General features: G+C 53.9%; 1 protein-coding gene and 1 non-coding gene across 4 annotated transcripts in view; both read left to right on the top strand.

Annotated features, from left to right (window-relative positions):
- LIMK2 (LIM domain kinase 2) overlaps nucleotides 1–11,673 on the top strand; it is a 50,666-nt gene extending 38,993 nt beyond the window's left edge. Inside the window, exons 7-15 of one of the 3 annotated variants that reach the window (XM_006185885.3) lie at nucleotides 1,506–1,692; nucleotides 2,485–2,571; nucleotides 3,228–3,359; nucleotides 3,592–3,648; nucleotides 5,664–5,729; nucleotides 6,564–6,738; nucleotides 7,470–7,525; nucleotides 8,529–8,686; nucleotides 11,276–11,673. In XM_006185885.3, the coding sequence (XP_006185947.1) occupies nucleotides 1,506–1,692; nucleotides 2,485–2,571; nucleotides 3,228–3,359; nucleotides 3,592–3,648; nucleotides 5,664–5,729; nucleotides 6,564–6,738; nucleotides 7,470–7,525; nucleotides 8,529–8,686; nucleotides 11,276–11,420 (1,063 nt within the window). In that variant the 3' untranslated portion in view covers nucleotides 11,421–11,673. The remainder of the gene's footprint in view (nucleotides 1–1,505; nucleotides 1,693–2,484; nucleotides 2,572–3,227; nucleotides 3,360–3,591; nucleotides 3,649–5,663; nucleotides 5,730–6,563; nucleotides 6,739–7,469; nucleotides 7,526–8,528; nucleotides 8,687–11,275) is intronic. The other 2 variants (XM_032471531.1, XM_032471532.1) reach the window with 2 other exon arrangements.
- Nucleotides 951–1,022, top strand: TRNAT-GGU. The gene has a single exon. It is a non-coding gene; the product is annotated as a tRNA-Thr (tRNA).
- Nucleotides 11,674–13,905: the final 2,232 nt, after the last annotated feature.

The raw sequence follows: 13,905 nt of genomic DNA, 5'->3' as shown, positions 1-13,905 counted from the left end.
ACCGGAGGGTGAGGCTCTCACTGAACTCAGCCGGACGGAAGGCAGCAACGCTGGACCCCACAGGACAGCATGACCTGTGAGGGAAGCACGGGGCTCAGGCTGGAGAAGGGGCACAGTTAGGATTAGTATATAAATGAGGGTGTGGAAAACTACAAAGTAGGGGGTGAATGCAAATTGTTTTAGGTTTAAGGGACTAGCCCCCAAAACCCAGAGTTGTCCAAGTCCAGTGGGGGCCATCGCCTGGGTGCAGGTGCCAGGCAGGGAGCCTGAAGAACAAGAGGCCCCCAGGGCTCTGGAGGCAGACATCTCGCACCCAGACCGCGCCTTCCAGCCGAGACTCTCCCTGCACAGGCCCCTTCACCTCTGCAAGCCTGTTTCTGCATCTGTGAAGTGGAGCCACGGGGTAAAAGTGGCTGTCTCCCCAGTTACGTGAGGGTTCAGTGTGGAAAAGGATGCAGAGCAGCGCAGGCTGGCCCAGGGTCAGTGCCCAGTAACATGAGGTGTCTGAGGTTTCCCTGGGAATCAGTTTCTTTATCCACCCTCTCGACTGAACAGGCTGCATATCACTCGGGCTCTCTTGGCTGGGATCTGCTGGAAACGGCCCTCCCCACAGGTTGCTCCTGTCACCCCTGGGCTGCCGGCTTGGCCTCAGCATGAGTGAGCTGCTGGAGGCTGGGCGCCAGGGGATAAAGAAGGCCTTGAAGAGGGAAGATGGGGGTGGGTGGCCAGAGAGCTGCTCAGACGTCTGGAGGGCCATCGTGCAGGAGAGCAGGCAGCTCACCTCATGTGCTCCGGTGGGCACGGTTGGCCCAGAGAGAAGTTTGTAGGGCTGCAGTTAACCTGCAGACCTGTGGATTCAACCTTCTTGTCCTTTCTTCAGGAAGCCAAAGTGACAGTCACCAGCCATTACTATTACTGGCTGCTTTTAGAATGTCATAAACCGGGGCATGGGGGGTATAGCTCAGTGGTAGAGCACATGCTTGGTGTGCACGAGGTCATGGGTTCAATCCCCAGTACCTCCGTTAATGGGAAAAAAGAAAAAAGAAAGATAATGTCATACACATACTGCCTTTATTGCTATAAAAATCATTCACACTTGTTATTTTAAAATTCGAGAAATGCAGACAGGTACTACAAAAGACCAGCAGAATACCCGAAGTCCCATCTGTGTTTGGATGGTGCTAGGCTGTCGCTCTAAACTGGTCGGGGCCTGGAATCAGGTGGACCTGGAAGGTGGTGGGTTTCCATCGATAGTGCTGTCAGCTTGTAGAGTCTAGTCCTTTGTTCGGTTGAGAAGGACTCAGAGTTCCGGCTCAGAGTGTGACTCACCATGCTTAGACCACAGCGCCTGCAGCCCCAGACTGCACACCTGTCTGATGTTGGACTCCCCTCCCCATCACAGCACCTGAACTACAGACATAGGGATGGACAGTTCCTGCCCCAGGCTCTCCTGGCAGGTCTCTGAGGGCTGCCCTGTGCTTACCCCCGTCTTTCCTTCTCCTCAGGCGCAGCAACAGCATCTCCAAATCCCCTGGCCCCAGCTCCCCAAAGGAGCCCCTCCTGCTCAGCCGCGACATCAGCCGCTCGGAGTCTCTCCGCTGCTCCAGCAGCTACTCACAGCAAATCTTCCGGCCTTGTGACCTGATCCACGGGGAGGTCCTGGGGAAGGGCTTCTTTGGGCAGGCCATCAAGGTGAGCACAGGCCGCCGCTCTGCCCCTCTGCCTCCCAGCCTATTCACCTTCTTTTGGGGACTTCTTATCACCTGACGCCCTGTGGGACACCAGGCCTCCCTGCCAGCTGGAGGTGATGGTGGGAGGGCCGCACCCTTGCCCTCCTAGACCTCCTAAGGGCTGCATTGCTGCTGAAGTGAGCTTGGACTGGGAGCCCCGGGTGGGGACAGGCTTGCCCTCCCACCTCCAGTCAGTGGGTGTTTTTAGGTGCCCTGAGGCCTTGGTGCTGGGAGTGGCTCCTGCCTCCCTGCTGAAGTCTTGGGGACTAACCTCTTTCTCTTTCTCTCCTCCTCCTCCTCTGCTGAGAGCTGGGAGGGGGGGTCAGGTAAGCTGTGTGTCTCAGCCTTCGGGGCAGTGGGGCTGGAACGCTCACACCCGACCCACCCAGCTCCCTGGTGCATGTCTGTGGCACTGACCCTCCTGCCCCCAGACTTCTTTTACCCCAAGGGACTCGCTCCTTTGTCAGGTGACCAGAGCCCCTGCTTGGCTTGGCAGCGTCCCCTCCTGTCTCCTCCCACACTTCCCTCTTCTGGAATCTCACCTCTCCTCTGTGCATGCCCAGTGCTCCAGGGAAGAGGGTGTGCTCCCCTCTGAGTCCCCTGTGGCCGTGCTGTGTACTTCACACATGGACTGTCAGTCTGATCTGGCCAGTTACTTCAGTGTGTCCTCCAGGGCGTGTGATGGCCAGTTGCATAGATTTTCACACAGTTGCCCAGAACTGCCTCCGGTCTCTAACGGTCGCCATCCTTTTAGGTGACACACAAAGCCACAGGCAAAGTGATGGTTATGAAGGAGTTAATTCGGTGTGATGAGGAAACACAGAAGACTTTTCTGACTGAGGTAAGAGGAGGAGGGTAAGGAGTCTGATGTCACTGTTAGGGGAGGAGAGATCTTATATACTAAATAACAGTTTCAAGAGGAAATTTAGTTTGGAGCCATGTTCTTAAGGCTGAGCAGAAGCATCCCTAGAGGAATGTCTCTGCCCTCTGTAAATGACACCATAATTATTTGTGCAAAGAACACTTAGTGAAGACAGCACAAGCTGGGTGCAATGAGGTGGGGTCGGAGGAGCTCACCGAGTAGCGGGTGATGGACGTGGAAACAGGCCAGTTTAGCACAGCCTGACGCTGTGATACCGCCGGGACACCCTGCTGAGGGAGCTGCAGTGGAGCCCCCAGAACTGACCCCCTTGAGCGTCAACATGGTTTTCACCGCCTCTCCAGGTGCTCCGTTGGGTGCTGCCCTTCAGGCCTTCATTCCACTCGTGGGCCCTCCCACTCTAATACCCCACCATGCAGTTCCTAGACAGGCAGGATCCCAAGCGTGCAGCCTGGGAGGCGTCCCCATCCACGTGGAGGTGTTCTTCCCCTTCACGTAAGCTAGGAGGTGGGAGGGGTGGGTGACATTTGTCAAGCTGACTACCTGGAGGGAAGGGGTGAGGAGCCAGCCTAGTGGGGAGAAGCCGCCCAGCCTCCTTGGCTCCCCCACCCCCCCAGGTGAAGGTGATGCGCAGCCTGGACCACCCCAACGTACTCAAGTTCATCGGCGTGCTGTACAAGGACAAGAAGCTGAACCTGCTGACAGAGTACATCGAGGGGGGCACGCTGAAAGACTTCCTGCGCAGTGTGGTGAGCATGGCACCCCGGAGTCCCCACAGCCGTGGGTTGTTGGTGGGACACCTGTGTCACCACTACTCTGGACCCGCAGGGCAGAGAGGCCTGCTGCTTTGCTTGCAGAGGGCTGTGCTGGGAGGGACTGGGCACAGGCAGGGAGGGGTTACTGGAAGATCATGACCCAGGGGGCCTGGACACAAGTAGGTTGGGGCCCAATAGCCTCTGATGGCACCCCCACCTCTTGCAGGACCCGTTCCCCTGGCAGCAGAAGGTCAGATTTGCCAAAGGCATCGCCTCTGGAATGGTGAGTCCTGCCAACAACACTGCCGGCGGGGGCTGGGGGATCTGGAGTAGGGGATCTGGAGAGGTACAAGGATTGCAGGCAGGCACTGAAAGGCAGAGACCCCCTCATCCTGGGCAGCCTGCAGGGCTGGGTCATTCAGCAGCCATTTACTGAGCTTCTCTCTGTGCCAGTGAGATTGCCCCTGGTTGACTGTCCTCAGTTCACAACTCTGCTCTCAAAGAATTCCAAATCTTCAAGGGCAAACAGGGCACAGGAGAGGCAAGCTAGCCCAGGGTGGCCTGGCTCTGATGTCAAGGAGTGTCCGGCTGCCGAGGGCCCTTGAAGCAAGCAGACAAACCCACCACCTAGGAACTCAGAGATGGGGAAATGCACTCTGGTTGAGCCCTGAAGGACGGGTGAGAATTGGATGAAAGTTCCTCTTGGCAGAGAGGCCCAAAGTTGGGGTGATGGCAGCAGCAAAGAGCTGGGAGGAGAGAGGAGGAAATCACCTGTTGTAGCTGGGGAAGGATGACACCGGTCACAGTGACAACTGCCAAGTGCGTTCTCCATGCCAGGCACTGAGCTGAGGGACCAGTGCTCCCCACCACAGCCCTGGTCCAGGCAAGAAGCTGAGGCTGGACGGGGAGGAACTTGGAGCTTGGGCCAGTCGCTCTGACCCCTAGCCTGAAATGTTAATCCCTGCTCTTCACATGAGGTTCTCAAAGACAGTGTTAGACTCGGGATACGTGAAGATCCCTGGGTTTTAAGCTAAGGAGTCTGGACTTTATTCAGGAAGCCAAAAGACAAATATAAAAGTTTTTAGGCAAGGAAGTTTAGGCAAGAGCTGTGTTATTTCAAAGATGACTCCAGTGTGGTCAGTAGGTTGGGGTGGCATTGGTGAATTCAGGGCAGGGAGACCTGGGTTGAGGGCTCATGAAACATTTGGGGTTTCTGAATTACAGTACGGCTGTGGAGCCCGGAGACCGGGAGGCACAGTGGGTCAGAATGGACACTGGTCAGTAGTGAGGGATTAGAGGTGGGGGGAGGAGGAGCTAGTGGGGCTTGAGGTGCCTAGAAGGATGGAGGTGTGGCTTACCAGACTTGGCTGGGTGGCAGTGATGACAGGTTTGGGAAGTGCTAGGTGTCCACTGAGGCTGATGTTGGGGGGGTGGGTTCGTGGGGTCAGCAGTGACAAGAAGGGGCTTTGAGAGGGGTTGACGTCGAGGAGGCTGGAGGTAAAGGCAGGCACCCAGCCGCTGGAGGGGCACATGGGAGAGGTGTGGGCAGCCTTTGAGGAGGGGGTGGCAGGCAGGTCAGGAAACACACCCTGGGCCTTCGAGCAGCTCCAGGAGCCCCAGGGGTGGAAGCGGTGTTACAGGGGTTGGGGAGGGGGAGTGGCTCCTTCCACATTTGATGGGGAAGCGAAGAGAACAAAATAGGAAGCACCTCTAGGGTGGCAGGAGCCAGAGGTGCAGGCCTGGAGCCAGGACTAGCAAATGGAGACTAGTTGGGAAACATTTGAGTAGGAAGGGGGAGAGGTTAACGTGTAGACAGAGAGCGAGGACGGGGGTAGGGGGATGTCAGGAGCAGGGCCAGCCAGACCAGGAGGAGGTCACTTTTTCCTCTGCAGCAAGGATCCAGGGTGGCTGAAGCCAGAGATGGGGGTGAGGGTGAAAGGGAGGGGCAGACATAGTGCATCCCACTGGCCTGGATCTAAGTAAAGTGGGTAGAAGGGGTGGGGCCCGCGAGGGCCAGGGCCTGGTGGAGTTGGACACTTCAGGAGAGCAGCCTCTGGGTTGCGGTCCATGAACAGAGGTGGGCAGGCAATGGCAGCAGGGAGAGAGAGAAGCCTAGGTGGCCTTGGCTTTCTGTCAGCATCGGGACAAGGGCGTGACGCAGGAGGGCTCTGGAGTCCAGGGTTGGGTTCTGCATCTGGTATAGACGGCCTGGGAAGAGACGCATTCTGTGCCCCCAGCTTTGGAGTCAGCATCTGGTTGACTTACTGGCCATCGACCTCACTCCTACTTCTGTTCCAGGCCTATTTGCATTCCATGTGCATCATCCACCGAGACCTGAACTCGCACAACTGCCTCATCAAGCTGGTACGTCCCACCTGGCTTCCCTATCACTAGGGAGACTGGCTGTCGTGTCCCCTCTTGCTTTAGACCAGGGGCAGTGCCTACGGCCCCCATCCCACCCTTCCTGCTACTCTGATGCCCTCCCCTGTCTCCCAGGGGCTCCCTGACACATGCAGATGAATTCTACCTCCTCCAGTAGCAGCCTCTGAAATTCTTTGTCTAGAAGGGACTTAAGAGCCCTGTCACTTTTCCTCATTTTGCCCTGTGACAGTCCTGTAAAAGCAGCTCACTGAGGACCACATTTTACAGCTGTGTGTGGCATCATTTTACCTGAAGCCTCAGCCTGAGGCCACAGAGCTAATAAATGTACAGTGACTGGTTTGGGGCCAGCATTCCTCCTGCTAGCCGATCAGCTCTGGTTGCTAGTGTTGTTACTCTTCCTGTTGACTCGCAACGTAGCTTCCTGGGTGTCCACTCGCTGGCCCTGGCTGTGCCCTCTGGACTCACACCAAACAATCTTAATCCCTTTTCCACATGACTGCCTTGTAGCTATTTGAAGAGCTTATCTCGCCCACGCCCCCCACTGAATGCCACCACCTTGTCTTTTTCTGTCTTATCCTGGTTCCAGCCGTGGCCTTCAATCTTTCTGGGAACAAGGCAGGATGAGAAAAACTAAACAAAAGAAATCCTCTGTCCTGCCTCTGAGTTCCACTCTTTAACTAACATGGAGCCCCACCTTCCGGTCTCCCGAGGAAGCATTCGCTGAGACTCCCCTTTGCCACATGCCATTTCTCCCCCTCTCAGTGGCTTCTTTCGGAAATGTCCCCCCAAGTCCTGACCTGGCCCTTGTCCTACCAGGACAAGACTGTGGTGGTGGCAGACTTTGGGCTGTCACGGCTCATAGTTGAGGAAAGGAAAAAGCCCCCAGTGGAGAAGGCTGCCACCAAGAGACGTACCTTGCGCAAGAGTGACCGCAAGAAGCGCTACACGGTAGTGGGGAACCCCTACTGGATGGCCCCCGAGATGCTGAACGGTGAGTCCTGACATCCTGTGGGGGACATGGGGCCACATCTCACCACAGAGCCCTGGGAGCTCCCGGGAGGTCTGTGAGGCATAGGGCCAGGTACCCAGCTGAGGCCTGGATGGTTTTTGTCCCCTGCTGGACAGGACCTCACAATCTCCTCCCTCCCTAAGCTCAGGCCTGTGAGCCAGCCAGGGCCGCATCCTGGGCCTATGGTGAGGTCTGACTGTGGCTTTAGTGCCCCAAGGGCAGCTGAGAGCTCAGGCTATTTACTGCCTTTACTGCCTTTTCTGCTCTCTCCGTGCTGAGAACTGAAGTGTGCTGCCCCCTCGTGGATAAAATTCAAACCAGCCAGAGATGCTGGCTGGGATTCTTGAACCCCACATGGCTGTGGGCCTCAGATGTGGTCTGATACAACTCTTTCTGGAGTCTGCAGTCCAGAGAGGTTCAGGATTTGCCCGGGAGCATACAGCTGGCAATAGCAGAGTCCAGATGAACCCTGGTCCAGTTCTCTCTGACTGTCCCATGCAGTGTCATCCTAGGCAGTACTGTTTTATATCTCTCCAAAGCAGCCCACCCAGGCTGAGGATAGGTGACTTACAGATGGTGCCTGTCCTGGGCAGCCTTTGGGGCATCCCCACAGAACCTCTTCTAGCCCTGATTCTTGGCTGTGGCCTGGCCTGGCCCTAGACTCAGTGCAGAGCAGATAAGGGACCAAACCTAACTGTCCTGTGTTCCCCAAGGAAAGAGCTACGATGAGACAGTGGATGTCTTCTCCTTTGGGATCGTCCTCTGCGAGGTGAGCTCCGGCACAGAGACCAGGCTTGCATCAGCCGGCCCAGCAGCTTGGCTCCCCAGACCGGGGGCCCCTCCTCCTAAGGATGAGTAACTTGGCACAAAACCAGCACAAGTGGAGGGCTGTGTAGTTTATCCCAGATTTCTTGACACGTTCGAGTCCCACTGGTCCCATGAGAAGGTTTGGGTGGGGTTTTGTCAGGTGAGGAAACTAAGGCTCAGAAAGGGACAGCAGCTTGTTCTTAGTCACACAACCAACGAGGAGCAGGCGGGACTCGGAACTCCACGGGGAAGGGCAGGAGGTTGTTCATGGGGCTGTCCACCTAGCTCTTGGGCCAGATGCAGCCTTTCCCTCTGTGCCCCCTCCCCAGGCCCTGGTGGTGCCCCCACACTCAGTTCAACAAGTAGAAGTGGCCACTCCAGGAAGTGCTAGGCACTGTGGGGTACAGAGAGTCTGGGAAGGATTCAGGAACTTAGCTCAGTCTGCCTTGAAACACTCAGTTGAGCACATATGTTCAGAGGTCTCTGTAACTCCCACAAAGTGGACAATGGTAGAGGAGAGACAAGGGGCGGTTGGAAAAGGTTTTTAAAATGTTGTTTTCTCTGACAGAGATCATTGGAGCATCTGCTGCGTACAGAGCACTAGGCTGGCACCAAAGGGTTTCAGACATGAATCAGACCCAGCAGCGTGCTTCACAGGGCCTGAACTCTGGCAGGGAGCTCAGACAGAGGGGGCATCACAGGGCAGGGTCGGGGGTGGGGGAGCTTCCCCTTCACAGGCCAGTTTAGAACCTTGTGCTTCTGCTGCAGTAAGCAGATTCTCAGGGGACAAGTCTGGATTAGCAAGATTTGGAGAGGTAGGGGTGGGGAGCAGCACTCTAACCTCGGTTTTTACCTCCCTCTTCTGACCATCCTTCCCTCCTGTCCACACCACCAGCATCCCTCTACCCGGCCATGTGGCTGCACTGTCAGTAGTCCATTCCTAACCACCGTCTTCTCACCTGCAGATCATCGGGCAGGTGTATGCAGATCCCGATTGCCTGCCGCGCACACTGGACTTCGGCCTCAACGTGAAGCTTTTCTGGGAGAAGTTTGTCCCCACAGACTGCCCTCCAGCCTTCTTCCCGCTGGCCGCCATCTGCTGCAAACTGGAGCCCGAGAGCAGGTTGGTGTCTGCTCCTTTCCGCAAACTCCCACAGTCCCGGGATGCTTGCCCAGCCTTTAGCCGTCCCCAAGCCCTTCCCAGGTGCAGGGGTGGGAAAGCCTTGAACACAAGGATGTGGCTGTTGACCTCCGAAGCCACCTGACGACTCTGACATGCCAGCTGTGGGAGGGAGACGAGGGCATTGTAACAGTGACCTGGATGTAGCCCAGAGACTGCTGTTAAAAGAAATTTTAACAGAAGGAAGTTCACCCGGACCTCTCCTATGCTTACAGAATAAGTATCTTCATGTTTCCAATATTCCCACGTCCCATGTCCAAACACACATTTTTTATATAGTTATAATATCAAATAGAAAAAAGTTTTCTGTTTCACCCTGCATTTTGTTACTACCCAGCCGTTCTGTTTATCATTTCTGTTGACGTCATGAAATGCAATCAGGAGACTGTATGAACGTGTAATATACACAGTGTAGATGTTTAGGTTTTCCTGGTTTCTGCTTAGAGTAGGTATTACTACAGTGAGCATCTTAATGCGTTTAGCTAATTTTCTCCTTCAAAGAAATCTTTTTAAAATACCTTTATTATTCTCAGATTATAGCTTTCCTCATTACTCAAGTCACTCTGGGTCTTTTAAAGTTGTGCTTTAGAAAACTAGAATCTTTGCACTTCTGCTATCAAAAATTGGGTTTCTTTTAAAAAACAAAGTCATACCTTAACAAATTTAAAAGAATAGAAATCACTTTAAAAAAGCATGTTTTCAGACTGAATGGAATTAAACTAAAAATTCATAACAAAAATATATCTAAATAATCCCCAAATATTAGGAAAGTAAGCAACACACTTTTCAAAGGACCCATGGGCCAAAGAAGAAGTATCAAGAGAAAATAAAAATATTTGAATTAAATGACAACAAGGATACAATTTATCAAAATTAGTGGGAGGTAGCAAAGGCAGTGCTGAGATGAAGTTTGTAACATTAAATGTATATATTACAGAAGTAGAAGGACAAATGTCCAAATAAGCCGATAAGCACTTGCATAACATGCCTGCTAGGCTGGGCGAGGAGGGCCTGGACTGGACAGGACCGGACTGCCTCTGAGCTCTGACTTAGTAGCTTATCACTGGAAAAGACTGAAAGAGACAGGCTGTCTCAGCTAAACTGTTCACAGCAGTGTGTTGGTTTTTTGTTGTTGTTTCCAAAGTAAAGTACATCTTTCCTTTCAGAATTTCTCCTATAAGAAATGGTATATGCATAAACTGTAATATTTTTAAAGAATTGTTATATCACAGTCATGTCTTCTGGTTACATTACTGAGCGCATAACATGCAATTTCAACACCTTTAAAGGTAGCTGGGTTGATGTTAATTAAAAATTGTTATCAAGTAAAAAAAAATAAAATAAATAAAAAACAAATTCAAACATTACCAAAATACATGTAGCACAGGAAGTGTACGTTTTCTGTCATCTCCTAACCAGCATGCTCCTCAACGCTCCTCACTCCCCAGCTCCGTCCTCCCAAGATAACCAGTTGGCACATAATCTTTATTTTTAATTGATTTCCTAAGGCCTACTTTACTGGGATTTGCTGGTGAGAGGCTCAGTATCTTGTTCCTTCATGGGCCAAAGGACTGAAATCCTTCAGTGACACCAGAGTAAGACCATGAGGGGGAAATTTGAAGCTCCACAATATTCTCAGTCATTCTAAATATATCTCTCTTTAATTCATTCAAACAACATTTGCTGAGTGCTTGCTAGTGCCAGACACCATGCGAATAAAACCAAGGTGCCTGCGGGGACCTGCTTTCCAATGAGGGGAAGTGATAAACAGTCCACACAACAAACTGTTGAATGTGAAGTGACAGGTGCTCTGGAAAAAGGAGTCAAGCCGAGAAGAGAGGATTGTTTAGGGTACAGGTGGTCATGTTAAATACGATGATTGAGGGGAAGATGTAGCTCAGTGGAAGAGCACTTGCTTAGCATGCATAAGGTCCTGGATTCAATCCCCAGTACCTCCATTTAAAAAAAAAGAAAAAAATAGGTTAAATAAATAAATAAATACGATGATCAGAGTGGGCCTTGCCAAGAAGGGGACAAGGTGTTTAAGCAAAAACAAGGAGGAGGTGGAAGAGTGAGCCCGAGATGTCTGGGGTTCCAGGGCAGCTGAGCTGTTCCCACGGCACCAGGGGCCAGGCATTGGCTTTCTCCTTGGGAAGAGCTACCGAGTCTGTGAAATGCCCCTTCCTGGGCAGATCTGTTGATGCGGAAACAGTCTGAGAGCTGGAAAGCATCTTTAAAAGGGCACTTAGTCCAGTCCCACCTGTGATGATTGCATTTTCTTCAACATCCGAGGGGGTTTTTTCCTCCTGGACTTCCACTTTTTGAGCTGCCCCTCCTCGAGCCAGGCCAGTGTTATTCTCTCTTACTTTCACAGTTATATTGTCGCTGTTTCCCACAGAGGTGCAACGTGGTTAAGGGGCTTGCCCAAGGTTGTACACCTAGGAAGTGGCTGAGCCGCAGGCCTGGGTCCCTTCCGTGCCTCCCCAAGGCCCTGCCCATATCTCATCTGTCTCCAACTCCTTTTCTTTCTAGACCGGCATTCTCAAAACTGGAGGACTCCTTTGAGGCCCTCTCCCTGTACCTGGGGGAGCTGGGCATCCCGCTGCCTGCAGAGCTGGAGGAGCTGGACCACACTGTGAGCGTGCAATATGGCCTGACCCGGGACTCGCCCCCCTAGCCCTGGCCCAGCCCCCTGCGGGGGGGCGTTCCACAGCTAGCACTGCCCCCTCTGTGCCCCACCCCTGCTGTGGGCAGGGCCGTCCGGGCTTCCTGTGGATTGGCAGCTTGTTTAGAAGCAGAACAAGCCATCCCTTCTACCTCCCCAGGAGGCGAGCGGGGGCAGCACCAGGGCAGCGCATCTCCCAGGTTCTGGGACCTGGTTACTGTCTGTAAATCCAGCACTCGCCTAAAAGCTGTGAAGAAGAAAAAAAAGACAAAAACAAAAAGCCTGGTCCCTGTGCCAGGAGGAATCTGTTACTGGTGACCACTCGGGAACTCCCTGGCGGTGGGATTCCGGGAGGCTCTTGTGCTTACACTAATCAGCGGGACCTGGACCTGCTGGGCAGGATCCCAGGTGAACCTGCCTGTGGGCTCTGAAGCCCCTGATCCAGCGGGTGCAGGAGGACTTCATGTGCAAGCATGGAGGAGCGAAAGCAGCAATCCAGCGATGAAAGATGACAGTGGTGCTACTGCCTTGCACTCCACGTCCCGCCCTCCCCGGGACAAGGGTTGAGGGAGTAGGTTTTGAAGAGTCCCTTAGTCTGTCTTTGGTGGATCTGACCAGGAGTCGGGGGAAGGGCTGGTTTCTGTTCACTTCCTGAGCCCAGGGGCCACATCAACTCAAGGGGGAGCTCCCGCCTGTGTTCTCAAACTGTGCTGCTGGAGACTGAGATCTTCTGGGGAGCATCCTTTCTGCCTGCAACAAGGAGTCAGCCGCAAGTGCAGGAAGAGGCTGAGGTTGGAAGGAAGGCGGCCCTGCCCTCTAGAAAGCCCTGTATCCTAGGATCCTGGCTGCTGTTGCTCATTCCCTGGTGGGCACCTCAGTCAGAAGCCCCGGACATTTTGCTCAGTGCGTTCTGGAGGACGGTGTGGCTCATCGCAGGCCCAGCCTATGGGGGAGGGGGTGGGAATCACAGCAGTCTCCTGGCCCTACCCTTGTGACAGCCACTGCTCACCCCTCACTGTGCCTAGTGCAGGCAGCAACTTGGGTGGGGAGAGGTGGTGGCAGAATCCCAGAGTGGAGGTGCTGGGGAAGGCCGCTCCCCCGGCTGGGCTCTCCGGCTTCTACCTTCCGTGTTGGCTGGCCCAGCTCACAAGCTCCTGGCCCCAGCCTCCTGAGCCACAGCACGTCCTCTCTGGGTGCTGGGGACACCCTCCACCCGGCTCCCAGAGCTAGGGGGTCTTCAACACAAGTAGATTTGCCTCCACCTAAATGTGACCTTGCAGCCTATTTAACAAATTAGCAGTGGGTTTGGGATATTACTGCAGTATGTGGTGGTTGTATCGGGGGTGGGGGGAGGAGGCGGGGGGAGTGATCCAGGAGGATGGTTGCTGTTAAAACTATCTTGTTGTATCTGTGGGGTGATATGTGAAATACTGTACATAGACCTGGTGAGTTGTGCGGTTAGATGTCATCTCTGGCCAGAGTTTCCTTGCTGTGTAGACCATACTTAGGTGTGGAGTGTGCAGGTTTGCTGGAGGCTCGAGCCCTGGGCTCCCAACGACAGCAAGTTGGTATCAGGGGGCTGGTTGTGCCTCAGCGGTCCCCAGCAAGCATGGGGGTGGTGGGCCCAAGCTGGGCCATTGAGCAGACCAAATAAATTAAGCAGTTAACGTAACTGATGATACTGAGAGTGAAAAAGTGACTTGCGGCTTGGCTCAGGGAGATGTGTGTGGAGGGTGTGCTTCTTGCTTCTGCACAGGGGACCTGTTGTGGAGGGGCAGGGTGATGTTATCTGGCTAGTGGGATCTTGGACACAGTATGTATCCATGTACCCAAAGGTGATTTCTCCCAAAGCTAGAGTCCAACTTAAGGACAGGATCTGGTTCCTGGAAAAAACTGATGCTCTAGGGTGCCCCTTGCTTGTAGAGCTGCAGAGCGCTGTCTTGGTGTGGGCAGAGGTCACCCTGGGTACCTGAGAGGCTGAGAACCTGCTGTGAAATCCCCACTTAAAAGCCCAGCAAAGTCCTGTGGGCAGCTGCTTCTGGAGCCCAAGGAGCCACCCCCGCACAGACCTTCCTCAGCCCAGAGATGCTCCTGGGAGCTCAGGACCCATTCCCCCATACACACCCATCCCTCCCTTGGCAGCACCCCACCCCCACCCCAGTCTCCATCGCCTGCCAAGGGCTGCCTGGATGTTCAATTCAACTACCTCCACCTCGGAAAGAATGCTGAAGGGGAGAATTCGCAGTGACTGACTGCCCTTCGGGCCACTGCACACCCACCATTCCTGCGGCTTCAACCTGAAAGATTCCTGGTGATGACTGTGTGTGGAGGCTGCGGTTACCAAGCATTCAGGTGTCGCCACCTCCCAGGTGCAGGGCCAGGGCGAAGGATCTCGCCACACAGGTGTGGACAAGGTAACCAAAAACTTCCCAACTTTTGGGAGGAGTTTCCTGGCACCTTACAAAAACTTGGCAACATGGAGTCTTTTTTTTTCCCC

This window comes from Camelus ferus, chromosome 32 (assembly GCF_009834535.1).
Source record: "Camelus ferus isolate YT-003-E chromosome 32, BCGSAC_Cfer_1.0, whole genome shotgun sequence".
Taxonomy (NCBI): domain Eukaryota; kingdom Metazoa; phylum Chordata; class Mammalia; order Artiodactyla; family Camelidae; genus Camelus; species Camelus ferus.
Note: the sequence above shows the minus strand (reverse complement) of the source record. Positions and strands in the feature narration are given on the sequence as shown.